Below are 14,248 nucleotides of genomic sequence, written 5' to 3' on the forward strand. Positions count from 1 at the left end.
TGGCGAACTAAATTGAAAACACATCGTTATTCGTAATAGGTGAATACACCAATGTACCGCTAGTGTGCGTGTTTTGCACTAATTACTAGACGTACATTTGTTATTGCTGGTGTAGTAGGTAAAAGTCTTTGATTTACCGTATTTATCATCTTACCTAGGCATTGACATCGTTTAGACGGAATTAGATGCGATTGTTTTCGAACTTGATCTGCTACCGCAGTATACCTTAGTAGCGCAAGTTTAGAGGAACTTTGTTGAGACAGAGTTCGTATGTGAGATGAGCTATCATCCCAACATCACTTTTGGTAAATACCCAAAGCGATAAGCAACGGTAGACATGAAATGGTTAATGGATGTGGCGAATTGCAAACGCTAAAACCTGTGATGAACAAACCGGAATGGGTATATACGCATTGCAAATGCCAGTATTTTGTGGCTCCAATATGCCAATACTACCCGCAGCAAATCCATTTTCAAACTGCAGTAAGTGATTTGTTGATTGCAACTGCGACGGAGCTGTATGGATTGGTTACCCCAACCAGAGGGGAATAAGCCACCCTGACTCTGCCTGTATTATAAAGACAGCTGAAACCCAGTAGAGACCAAATGGCTACCTGCCAATCCGTTCGACAGAGGCAGTCATGACCCTGTTGAAGTCTGGAAACCCCGCAAAGGTAACATGTAAAGACGCGCTCCCACAATTGGAAAAGAGGTCATCAACTACTGGCTTGCAGACCGTAGCGACCTGTCGTTACAAGGCGTGAGTGTTTGTATCACCGCCTTGAAACTGAAGTCTAAAGGGATTAAATGCCGGCACAAGAATTCCGTTTCGATTAACGGCTGAATATCAAATGTAGGACCAACAAGCTGTGGCCTTGTCGTGCTGAACTGGCGACGATGAAACGTCGTTAGAAGCTTTACAGATATACTCTGTAGCTTCTTTTAACCGTAATGTCTAGTGACCCAAATGTTTCATGGGTCTTTATGTTTGACACAGACGCATTTACCAATGTCGGATGGCGTCATATTGTAAACGATTAAATAGTGGTCAAAGTCTACTAAGTGGAACAATGGAGACATTGACTCCCTGTAATTTAGCAATGTATGTTCGCAACAACCCTGCACAATCTGAGTGCTGGTCTAATGAACCCTTCTCACTCGTGGTTATCGGTGTGAGATTTGACATAGAATCGTGCATTACATTATAAGACCAGTTAAATAAGCACTGTGGTACCCAAAGGGAATTCCTCTGGAAAACTGTCTTTTGTTAGAGCTGGCGGAATAACTTCCGAGACTCCGATGCCAATGTTATTTTTTAGTCTGTACTAGAGCCTTACTCGCTATGCAGACAGACACCCCAATAGGCCACGGACAGCCATTGCACGCCTTATGACGTTATCATGTCATATATATATATATTGTATTGGTGAACAGCATAATAATATTAAACTCAAGGTTGATTCTCTCTACGGAAATCTTTAGTAAAACTAAAGATTTATTCGCTGTGAAGAAAAAACAGAGTAATCTTTATGTGAAAAGCAGTTCACATGGCCTATGAAACCCGAACCAAATTCCTACTAACCCCCCTACGCCTCTGGTGGCTTAGAGATGTAGGGCAGGAATGTTCTAGAATCATGTAGAAAAACAGTTTACATGGCTTACTTATGCCGATTAAAATTTCCCACTAACACCCCTGCGCCTCCAGTGGCTTAGAGATGTAGGGCAGGAATGTTCCAGAATCACAAACTGGAAAACAACAGGCAGCATGGTTAAAATGGCCCGTTTGCCATGCTGACCTTTCCGTATAGGTTATTATACAGTATAACCACAGGACGGTTACAACTGTTCTATGAATAAATATATATATAAGCTGATAGGCCATGATCACATCAGACATTAATATTAATATATTAATATAGGCTCCCTAGCTTTGTTAATAGCAGCCATTAATATAGGTTAAACTCTGAAAATCACAGCCAGTAATATAGTTCAATTATTACTGTCAGTATCGGTAACAAGCTTATATCTGTGATAGATATATATATAAATATATATATACCCAGCTGGTCATATATCCGCCAGCTTCCACCGTGCCTCTTCCCCCCCTATGATCATCTGCGGGAAGCCTGCACTTGTGATCGTCTCTGTAGTGAGACTGATGGGCGGCCGGACGTAGCTGGGCGGCCGTGTTGGAAGCCTGCCCTGGCATTTGCAGGCCGTGACGGAGCGGCGGTCATACTGGTACTAAGTATGGCTTACCTGCTGTGCAGCCGTACGGAGCCCAGTGTGCGGCAGGACGGACTGGCGGCTACCGGAGCGCTGGGACGGGCGGCCTGATGTCAGACGGAGCAGCTGCTTCGTATGAACTCCCCCTGCTGCGGCAGGAGGGAGCTTGGCGGCGACCGGAGCGCTGGGACGGGCGGCTTGATGTCCCCGTCTGTGTGATACATAGCGGCTGTTTAGCGTCGTCTGATCTCCCCCTGCTATGCGGCAGGACGGAGTTGGCGGCTGCCGGAGCACTGGGACGGCTTGTCTCCTCAGAAGGTAGTGGCTGTCTTGGCGGGTATGAGCTCCCCCTGCTGTGCGGCGGGACGGAGCTGTATTGTATTCACATTAACCCACACATAGCGGGGCGGCAGCCTGCGCTGACCGCCCCGCTCCCCAGCCTACCTTTCTGTAACTTCTGGCTGTGGCGGGACTTTCTGTATAAGCTCCGTCCAGCTTCAGTGGTGTGACTCATGGCTGCAACGGGGCTTCGTTGTGTAAGCTCCGTCAGCTCTGTAGTCCTTGTGACGCAGTCAGCTTCCAGTGATCTATTGGCTGCGACGGCTTTTTGCAAGCCCGTCCAGCTCTCTAGTCCTGGCTGCTGTTTGTAGAAGCAGTGCTGTCTGTGGCCGTGAGGGTGCTCTTTGTGAGGACCGACACGCCATGCTGTCTGTGGCTGTGAGGGTGCTCTTTGTGAGGACCGACACGCCATGCGCTGCCCGTGCAGCGGCACTATCCCGGACCCATGTTTTTTCAGAAACTGGGAAGGGATGTGCTAAGTTGTAAAAATAAAAATTAAAAATAAAAATCCAAGTGTGGCTATACCACAAGCCGATGTTCGTGCTGTGAGCACCGAAAAAACACTGAGACAGTACACTGAGGTACTCGGGGATATGGAGGGGTGGGAGGGTCCTAAATTTGAATATTCAGTGCCTTTGTTCGGCTCCGCCCGTCCATATCCCAAGAGTACTCCAGTGACCCCTAGTGGATGAAAAAGAAAACCCATTTATTTTAAAGTGCCCCATAAACATGAATTTCTGAAAGAAGGTTCCCCTGTTACGTAAGCAAGGTCCAAATCACAACTTTCCATCTTTAACTCAAGTCTACTGATAAGCATCTGAGCTTAAGTTTCCAATGACATGTTAGGTTGGCATGTCACCTGGATAAAGCATATGGATCTAGGTAGGTTCTTAAGACCATTCTAAGCATTACTAGAAAACCTAAAGTGGTTAAAGCACATGCACTAAGAAGGTCTATTAACCAGTCTATACACCTTTCTCTGTCCATACAGAGAAATTACTTACAGGAATGACCATGATATTTCTCTCAAGGAAGATTTTATCAGCTTCAGGAGTTGTAGGACCATTGGCACCTTCTGCAATAATCTGCAAAAACAGAAAAATAAGAATTTACTTACCGATAATTCTATTTCTCGGAGTCCGTAGTGGATGCTGGGGTTCCTGAAAGGACCATGGGGAATAGCGGCTCCGCAGGAGACAGGGCACAAAAGTAAAGCTTTTACAGGTCAGGTGGTGTGTACTGGCTCCTCCCCCTATGACCCTCCTCCAGACTCCAGTTAGGTACTGTGCCCGGACGAGCGTACACAATAAGGGAGGATTTTGAATCCCGGGTAAGACTCATACCAGCCACACCAATCACACCGTACAACTTGTGATCTAAACCCAGTTAACAGTATGATAACAGAGGAGCCTCTGAAAGATGGCTTCCTAAACAATAACCCGAATTAGTTAACAATAACTATGTACAAGTATTGCAGATAATCCGCACTTGGGATGGGCGCCCAGCATCCACTACGGACTCCGAGAAATAGAATTATCGGTAAGTAAATTCTTATTTTCTCTATCGTCCTAAGTGGATGCTGGGGTTCCTGAAAGGACCATGGGGATTATACCAAAGCTCCCAAACGGGCGGGAGAGTGCGGATGACTCTGCAGCACCGAATGAGAGAACTCCAGGTCCTCCTTTGCCAGGGTATCAAATTTGTAAAAATTTACAAACGTGTTCTCCCCTGACCACGTAGCTGCTCGGCAGAGTTGTAATGCCGAGACCCCTCGGGCAGCCGCCCAAGATGAGCCCACCTTCCTTGCGGAATGGGCCTTAACAGATTTAGGCTGTGGCAGGCCTGCCACAGAATGTACAAGTTGAATTTTGTTACAAATCCAACGAGCAATCGACTGCTTAGAAGCAGGTGCACCCAACTTGTTGGGTGCATACAGTATAAACAGCGAGTCAGATTTTCTGACTCCAGCCGTCCTTTAAATGTATATTTTTAAGGCTCTGACAACGTCCAACAACTTGGAGTCCTTCAAGTCGTCTGTAGCCGCAGGCACTACAATAGGCTGGTTCAGGTGAAACGCTGATACCACCTTAGGGAGAAAATGCGGACGCGTCCGCAGCTCTGCCCTATGTCGAATGGAAAATTAAAATAAGAATTTACTCACCGGTAATTCTATTTCTCGTAGTCCGTAGTGGATGCTGGGAACTCCGTAAGGACCATGGGGAATAGCGGGCTCCGAAGGAGGCTGGGCACTCTAGAAAGATCTTAGACTACCTGGTGTGCACTGGCTCCTCCCACTATGACCCTCCTCCAAGCCTCAGTTAGGTACTGTGCCCGGACGAGCGTACACAATAAGGAAGGATTTTGAATCCCGGGTAAGACTCATACCAGCCACACCAATCACACCGTACAACTCGTGATATGAAACACAGTTAACAGTATGAAACAATAGAGCCTCTCAACAGATGGCTCAACAATAACCCGATTTAGTTAACAATAACCATGTACAAGTAATGCAGATAAACCGCACTTGGGATGGGCGCCCAGCATCCACTACGGACTACGAGAAATAGAATTACCGGTGAGTAAATTCTTATTTTCTCTAACGTCCTAGTGGATGCTGGGAACTCCGTAAGGACCATGGGGATTATACCAAAGCTCCCAAACGGGCGGGAGAGTGCGGATGACTCTGCAGCACCGAATGAGAGAACTCCAGGTCCTCCTCAGCCAGGGTATCAAATTTGTAGAATTTTGCAAACCAAGTAGCTGCTCGGCAAAGTTGTAAAGCCGAGACCCCTCGGGCAGCCGCCCAAGATGAGCCCACCTTCCTTGTGGAATGGGCATTGACAGATTTTGGCTGTGGCAGGCCTGCCACAGTATGTGCAAGCTGAATTGTACTACAAATCCAACGAGCAATAGTCTGCTTAGAAGCAGGAGCACCCAGCTTGTTGGGTGCATATAGGATAAACAGCGAGTCAGATTTTCTGACTCCAGCCGTCCTGGAAACATATATTTTCAGGGCCCTGACAACGTCTAGCAACTTGGAGTCCTCCAAATCCTTAGTAGCCGCAGGCACCAAATAGGCTGGTTCAGGTGAAACGCTGACACCACCTTAGGGAGAAACTGGGGACGAGTCCTCAATTCTGCCCTATCCATATGGAAAATCAAATAAGGGCTTTTACAAGACAAAGCCGCCAATTCTGATACTCGCCTGGCAGAAGCCAAGGCCAATAACATAACCACCTTCCATGTGAGATATTTCAGATCCACGGTTTTTAGTGGTTCAAACCAATGTGATTTTAAGAAAACTCAACACCACGTTGAGATCCCAAGGTGCCACAGGAGGCACAAACGGGGGCTGACTATGCAGCACTCCTTTTATAAATGTCTGAACTTCAGGTACTGAAGCGAGTTCTTTTTTGAAAGAAAATCGACAGAGCCGAGATCTGTACCTTAATGGAACCCAATTTAAGGCCCATAGTCACTCCTGCTTGCAGGAAATGCAGAAATCGACCTAGTTGAAATTCCTCTGTTGGGGCCCTTTCGGCCTCACACCATGCAACATATTTTCGCCATATGCGGTGATAATGAGTTGCTGTAACCTCTTTCCTGGCTTTAGTAAGCGTAGGAATTACTTCCTCCGGAATGCCCTTTTCCTTCAGGATCCGGCGTTCAACCGCCATGCCGTCAAACGCAGCCGCGGTAAGTCTTGGAACAGACAGGGCCCCTGCTGCCGCAGGTCCTGACTGAGTGGCAGGGGCCATGGGTCCTCTGATATAAATTCTTGAAGTTCTGGGTACCAAGCTCTTCTTGGCCATCCACGAGTATCGTTCTTACTCCTCGCCTTCTTATTATTCTCAGTACCTTTGGTATGAGAGGCAGAGGGGAGAACACCTAAACCGACTGGTACACCCACGGTGTTACCAGAGCGTCCATAGCTATCGCCTGAGGGTCCCTTGACCTGGAGCAATATCTTTTATAGCTTTTTGTTAAGGCGGGACGCCATCATGTCCACCTGTGGCCTTTCCCAATGGTGTACAATCCTATTGGAAGACTTCTGGAGGAAGTCCCCATTCTCCCGGGTGGAGGTCGTGTCTGTTGAGAAGATCTGCTTCCCAGTTGTCCACTCCGGGAATGAACACTGCTGACAGTGCTAACACATGATTTTCCGCCTATCGGAGAATCCTTGTGGCTTCTGCCATCGCCATCCTGCTTTTTGTGCCGCCCTGTTGATTACATGGGCGACTGCCGTGATGTTGTCTGATTGGATCAGTACCGGCTGGTTTTGAAGCAGAGGCCTTGCTGGCCTCAGGGCATTGTAAATGGCCCTCAGATCCAGAATATTTATGTGTAGGGAAATAACCTGACTTGACCAAAGTCCCTGGAAGTTTCTTCCCTATGTGACTGCCCCCCAGCCTCAAAGGCTGGAATCCATGGTCACTAGGACCTAGTCCTGTATGCCGAACCTGCGGCCCTCTTGAAGATGGGCACTCTGCAGCCACCACAGTAGAGATACCCTGGTCCTTGAAGACAGGGTTATCAGCCTATGCATCGGAAGATGCGATCCGGACCACTTGTCCAACAGGTCCCTCTGAAAAGTTCTTGTATGGAACCTGCCTAATGGGATTGCTTCGTAAGAAGCTACCATTTTTCCCAGGACTCGCGTGCAATGATGCACCGCTACCTATTTTGGTTTCAGGAGGTCTCTGACTAGAGATGACAACTCCTTGGCTTTCTCCTCCGGGAGAAACACTATTTCTGGTTTATGTCCAGAACCATCCCCAGGAACAGTAGACGTGTCATAGGAACCAGCTGTGACTTTGGACTGTTTAGAATCCACCTATGCTGTTGTAGCACTTTCCAAAATAGTGCTACCCCGACTACCAACTGCTCCTTGGACCTCGCCCTTATAACGAGATTGTCCAAATACGGGATAATTACAACTCCCTTTTTTTTTTTAAGGAGTATCATCATTTCGGCCATTACCTTGATAAAACACCCTCGGTGCCATGTACAGTCCAAACGGCAGTGTCTGGACTTGGTAATGGTAATCCTGTACCACAAATCTGAGGTACTCCTGGCGAGGATGGTAAATGGGGACATGCAGGTAAGCATCCTTGATGTCCCGGGATACCATGTAATCCCCCTCGTCCAGGCTTGCAATAACCGCCCTGAGCGATTCCATCTTGAACTTGAATTTTTTTATGTTCAAGGATTTTAATATAAAATGGGTCACACCGAACCATGCGGTTTCGGTACCCCAACCCGTGTGGAATAGTAACCCCGTCCTTGTTGAAGTAGGGGCACCTTGAGTATTACCTGCTGGGAATACCGCTTATTAATTGCCTCTAGCACAGCCTCCCTGCCTGAGGGAGTTGTCAGCAAGGCATATTTTAGGAAACGGCTGGGGGGAGACATCTCTAATTCCAGCTTGTACCCCTGAAATACTACTTGGAAGAAACAGGGATCCACCTGTGAGCGAGCCCACTAATTGCTGAAATTTTTGAGGCGGCCCCCCACCGTACCTGGCTACACCTGTGGAGCACCCGCGTCATGGTGTGTACTCACAGGAGGCGGGGGAAGAATCTTGATTCTGGGAACAGGCTGACTGGTGCAGCTTTTTCCCTCTACCCTTGTCTCTGTACAGAAAGGAAGCGCCATTTGACCCGCTTGCTTTTCTGAAGCCGAAAGGACTGTACCTTTTTCTGTGAGGAAACCTGAGGTAAAATTATTTCTTCCCAGCAGTTGCTGTGGATACGAGGTCCCAGAGACCATCCCCAAATAATTCCTCACCCTTATAAGGCTCTCTATGCGCTTTTTAAGTCAGCATCACCTGTCCAGTGACAGGTCTCTAATACCCTCCTGACAGAATGGACATTACATTTATTTTGGATGCCAGCCGGCAAAATATCCCTCTGTGCATCCCCCATATATAAGACAACGTCTTTAATATGTTTTTATGTTTGCCAACTATTATCCCTGTTTGACAGGGTCACCAACCACGCTGCAGCAGCACTATCTGCAGGTCTCAGTCTAGTACCTGAGTGTGTAAATACAGACTTCAGGATAGCCTCCTGTTTTTTATCAACAGGTACCTATTAAAGTGGCCGTATCCTAAGACGGCAGTGCCACCTTTTTTGACAAACGTGTGAGCGCCTTATCCACCCTAGGGGATATCTCCCAGCGTAACTTATCCTCCTGGCGGGAAAGGGTACGCCATCAGTAACTTTTTATAAATTACCAGTTTCTTAACGGGGGAACCCACGGTTTTCACACACTTCATTTATTCATCTGATGGGGGAACAAAACACTGCCTGTTTTTTCTCCCCAAACCTAAAACCCATTTATAGAGGTTAAAGTCAGAAATGTATAACACATTTTTTATTGCCGGGATCAAGTCACGGATTGGATTGTGTATATGTCTCCACCTTGTCGACACTGGAGTCAGACTCCGTGTCGACATCTGTGTCTGCCATCTGAGAGAGCGGGCGTTTTTGAGCCCCTGATGGCCTTTGAGACGCCTGGGCAGGCGCGGGCTGCGAAGCCGGCTGTCCCACAGCTGTTACGTCATCCACCCTTTTATGTAAGGAGTTGACACTGTCGGTTAATACCTTTTACCTCTCTATCCACTCTGGTGTCGGCCCCACAGGGGGCGCCATCACATATATCGGCCTCTGTTCCGTCACCATATAAGCCTCCTCATTCAACATGTCGACACAGCCGTACCGACACACCGCAGACACACAGGGAATGCTCTAAACGAGGACAGGACCCACAAAAGCCCTTTGGGGGGACAGAGTGAGAGTATGCCAGCACACACCAGAGCGCTATATACTGCAGGGACTAACTGAGTTATGTCCCCTATAGCTTTATATCTATATATATATATATATAATGTATACTGCGCCTAAATTTAGTGCCCCCTCTTTTTTTAACCCTTGTAGACTGCAGGGGAGAGCCAGGGAGCTTCCCTCCAACGGAGCTGTGAGGGAAAATGGCGCCAGTGTGCTGAGGAGATAGGCTCCGCCCCTTTTTCGCGGCCTATTCTCCCGTTTTTTATGGACTTCTGGCAGGGGTATTTACCTCATATATAGCCCCTGGGGCTATATATTGAGGTATTTTTGCCAGCCAAGGTGTTTTTATTGCTGCCTCAGAGCGCCCCCCCCCAGCGCTCTGCACCCTCAGTGACCGGAGTGTGAAGTGTGTATGAGGAGCAATGGCGCACAGCTGCAGTGCTGTGCGCTACCTTGGTGAAGACTGAGTCTTCATGCCGCCGATTTTCCGGACCATATTCTTGCTTCTGGCTCTGTAAGGGGGACGGCGGCGCGGCTCCGGGACCGAACATCAAGGCTGGGCCTGCGGTCGATCCCTCTGGAGCTAATGGTGTCCAGTAGCCTAAGAAGCCCAATCCGGCTGCAAGCAGGCGAGTTCGCTTCTTCTCCCCTTAGTCCCTCGCTGCAGTGAGCCTGTTGCCAGCAGGTCTCACTGAAAAGAACAAATTCTAAGACTATAACTTTCTAAGAGCTCAGGAGAGCCCCTAGTGTGCATCCAACCTCGGCCGGGCACGAAATCTAACTGAGGCTTGGAGGAGGGTCATAGTGGGAGGAGCCAGTGCACACCAGGTAGTCTAAGATCTTTCTAGAGTGCCCAGCCTCCTTCGGAGCCCGCTATTCCCCATGGTCCTTACGGAGTTCCCAGCATCCACTAGGACGTTAGAGAAATAAGGGCTTTTATAAGACAAAGCCGCCAGTTCAGATACTCTCCCGGCCGAAGCCAGGGCCAGTAACATAGTCACTTTCCATGTGAGATATTTCAAATCCACATTCTTTAGTGGTTCAAACCAATTGGATTTGAGGAAATCTAAAACTACATTTAGATCCCACGGTGCCACCTTAGGCACCACAGGAGGCTGTATATGCAGTACTCCTTTGATAAAAATCTGGACCTCAGGGACTGAGGCCAATTCTTTTTGGAAGAATATTGATAGGGCCGAAATTTGAACCTTAATAGATCCCAATTTGAGACCCATAGACAATCCTGATTGCAGGAAATGTAGGAAAACGACCCAGTTGAAATTCCTCCATCGGAGCACTCCGCTGCTCGCACCACGCAACATATTTTCGCCAAATACGGCGATAATGCTTCGCGGTGACTTCCTTCCTTGCCTTTATCAAGGTAGGAATGACCTTCTGGAATGCCTTTTCCTTTTAGGATCTGGCATTCAAACGCCATGCCGTCAAACGCAGCCGCGGTAAGTCTTGAAAAAGACAAGGACCCTGCTGAAGCAGGTCCCTTCTCAGAAGTAGAGGCCACGGATCGTCCGTGACCATCTCTTGAAGTTCCGGGTACCAAGTCCTTCTTGGCCAATCCGGAGCCACTAGTCTTACTCCTCTTTGCCGTATAATCCTCAATACCTTTGGTATGAGAGGCAGAGGAGGAAACACATATACCGACTGGTACACCCAAGGTGTTACCAGCGCGTCCACAGCTATTGCCTGCGGATCTCTTGACCTGGCGCAATACCTGTCCAGTGTTTTGTTGAGGCGAGACGCCATCATGTCCACCATTGGTTTTACCCAACGGTTTAATAGCATGTGGAAAACTTCTGGATGAAGTCCCCACTCTCCCGGGTGAAGGTCGTGTCTGCTGAGGAAGTCTGCTTCCCAGTTGTCCACGCCCGGGATGAATACTGCTGACAGTGCTATCACGTGATTCTCCGCCCAGCGAAGGATCCTGGCAGCTTCTGCCATTGCCCTCCTGCTTCTTGTGCCGCCCTGTCTGTTTACATGGGCTACTGCCGTGATGTTGTCCGACTGGATCAACACCGGTCTTCCTTGAAGCAGAGGTTCCGCCTGGCTTAGAGCATTGTAGATTGCGCTTAGTTCCAGAATGCTTATGTGAAGAGACTTTTTCAGGCTCGACCACACTCCCTGGAAATTTCTTCCCTGTGTGACTGCTCCCCAGCCTCTCAGGCTGGCATCCGTGGTCACCAGGATCCAATCCTGCATGCCGAATCTGCGGCCCTCCAATAGATGAGCCTCCTGCAACCACCACAGAAGGGATACCCTTGTCCTCGGCGACAGGGTTATCCGCAGGTGCATCTGAAGATGCGACCCTGACCATTTGTCCAACAGATCCCTTTGCATGGAATCTGCCGAAAGGGATTGCTTCGTAAGAAGCTACCATTTTTTCCCAGGACTCTTGTGCATTGATGTACAGACACCTTTCCTGGTTTTAGGAGGTTCCTGACCAGGTCAGATAACTCCTTGGCTTTTTCTTCGGGAAGAAAAACCTTTTTCTGAACTGTGTCCAGAATCATCCCCAGGAACAGCAGACGAGTTGTCGGCATTAATTGGGATTTTGGAATATTCAGAATCCATCCGTGCTGCTTTAGCACCTCTTGAGATAGTGCTAAACCCATCTCTAGCTGTTCTCTGGACCTTGCCCTTATTAGGAGATCGTCCAAGTATGGGATAATTAATACGCCTTTTCTTCGAAGAAGAAATATTATCTCGGCCATTACCTTTGTAAAGACCCGAGGTGCCGTGGACAAACCAAACGGCAGCGTCTGAAACTGATAGTGACAGTTTTGTACAACGAACCTGAGGTACCCCTGGTGTGAGGGGTAATTGGAACGTGGAGATACGCATCCTTGATGTCCAAGGATACCATAAAGTCCCCTTCTTCCAGGTTCGCCATCACTGCTCTGAGTGACTCCATCTTGAACTTGAACTTCTTTATGTACAGGTTCAAGGACTTCAGATTTAGAATAGGCCTTACCGAGCCATCCGGCTTCGGTACCACAAAAAGAGTGGAATAATACCCCTTCCCTTGTTGTAGAAGAGGTACCTTGACTATCACCTGCTGAGAATACAGCTTGTGAATGGCTTCCAAAACCGTCTCCCTTTCTGAGGGGGACGTTGGTAAAGCAGACTTCAGGAAACGGCGAGGTGGCTCTGTCTCTAATTTCAACCTGTACCCCTGAGATATTATCTGCAGGATCCAGGGATTTACCTGCGAGTGAGCCCACTGCGCGCTGTAATTCTTGAGACGACCGCCTACCGCCCCCGAGTCCGCTTGCGAAGCCCCAGCGTCATGCTGAGGCTTTTGTAGAAGCCGGGGAGGGCTTCTGTTCCTGGGAAGGAGCTGCCTGTTGCTGTCTCTTCCCTCGTCCTCTGCCTCGTGGCAGATATGAATAGCCCTTTGCTCTCTTATTTTTAAAGGAACGAAAGGGCTGCGGTTGAAAGGTCGGTGCCTTTTTCTGTTGGGGAGTGACTTGAGGTAGAAAGGTGGATTTCCCGGCCGTAGCCGTGGCCACCAAATCCGATAGACCGACCCCAAATAACTCCTCTACGCATCGCCTGTCCACCGTCGTGTCCATAAAGCTCTTCTGGCCGAAATGGACATAGCACTTACCCGTGATGCCAGTGTGCAGATATCTCTCTGTGCATCACGCATATAAAGAAATGCATCCTTTATTTGTTCTAACGACAGTAAAATATTGTCCCTGTCCAGGGTATCAATATTTTCGATCAGGGACTCTGACCAAAACTACCCCAGCACTGCACATCCAGGCAGTCGCAATAGCTGGTCGTAGTATAACACCTGCATGTGTGTATATACCTTTTTGGATATTTTCCATCCTCCTATCTGATGGATCTTTAAGTGCGGCCGTCTCAGGAGAGGGTAACGCCACTTGTTTTGATAAGCGTGTTAGCGCTTTGTCCACCCTAGGAGGTGTTTCCCAGCGCTCCCTAACCTCTGGCGGGAAAGGGTATAAAGCCAATAACTTCTTTGAAATTAGCAGTTTTTTATCGGGGCACCCCACGCTTCATCACACACGTCATTTAATTCTTCTGATTCGGTAAAAACTACTGGTAGTTTTTTCACACCCCACATAATACCCTGTTTAGTGGTACCTGTAGTATCAGCTAAATGTAACATCTCCTTTATTGCCAAAATCATATAACGTGTGGCCCTACTGGAAAATACGGTTGATTCGTCACCTTCACCACCGGAATCAGTGCCTGTGTCTGGGTCTGTGTCGACCGACTGAGGCAAGGGGCGTTTTACAGCCCGACGGTGTTTGAGGCGCCTGGACAGGCACTAATTGAGTGTCCGGCCGCCTCATGTCGGCAAACGACTGCTTAAGCGAGTTGACGCTATCCCGTAATTCCACAAATAAAGGCATCCATTCTGGTGTCGACCCCCTAGGAGGTGACATCCTCATATTTGGCAATTGCTCCGCCTCCACACCAATAACGTCCTCATACATGTCGACACACACGTACCGACACACAGCAGACACACAGGGAATGCTCTATACGAAGACAGGACCCACTAGCCCTTTGGGGAGACAGAGGGAGAGTCTGCCAGCACACACCAAAAAGCGCTATATATGACAGGGATAGCCTTATGATTAAGTGCTCCCTTATAGCTGCTTTTATATTAATATATTGCCATTTATTTTGCCCCCCCTCTCTGTTATACCCTGTTTCTGTAGTGCAGTGCAGGGGAGAGACCTGGGAGCCTTCCTGACCAGCGGAGCTGTGACAGAAAATGGCGCCGTGTGCTGAGGAGATAGGCCCCGCCCCTTTTTCGGCGGGCTCGTCTCCCGCTATTTAGTACATTTAGGCAGGGGTAAATATCTCCATATAGCCTCTGGGGCTATATGTGAGGTATTTTT

The 14,248-nt window shown here is 48.4% G+C and overlaps 1 protein-coding gene and 1 pseudogene across 1 annotated transcript in view; both read right to left on the minus strand.

Annotated features, from left to right (window-relative positions):
- The window catches only part of LOC135055141 (glutamate dehydrogenase, mitochondrial), a 72,658-nt gene that overhangs the window by 11,798 nt on the left and 46,612 nt on the right, over positions 1 to 14,248 (minus strand). The window contains exon 9 of the mRNA XM_063958833.1: positions 3,570 to 3,650. Within this exon, the coding sequence (XP_063814903.1) occupies positions 3,570 to 3,650 (81 nt within the window). The remainder of the gene's footprint in view (positions 1 to 3,569; positions 3,651 to 14,248) is intronic.
- Positions 1,417 to 1,524, minus strand: LOC134899947 (U5 spliceosomal RNA; annotated as a pseudogene).

Source organism: Pseudophryne corroboree, chromosome 3, assembly GCF_028390025.1.
Source record: "Pseudophryne corroboree isolate aPseCor3 chromosome 3, aPseCor3.hap2, whole genome shotgun sequence".
NCBI classification, from domain to species: Eukaryota; Metazoa; Chordata; class Amphibia; order Anura; family Myobatrachidae; genus Pseudophryne; species Pseudophryne corroboree.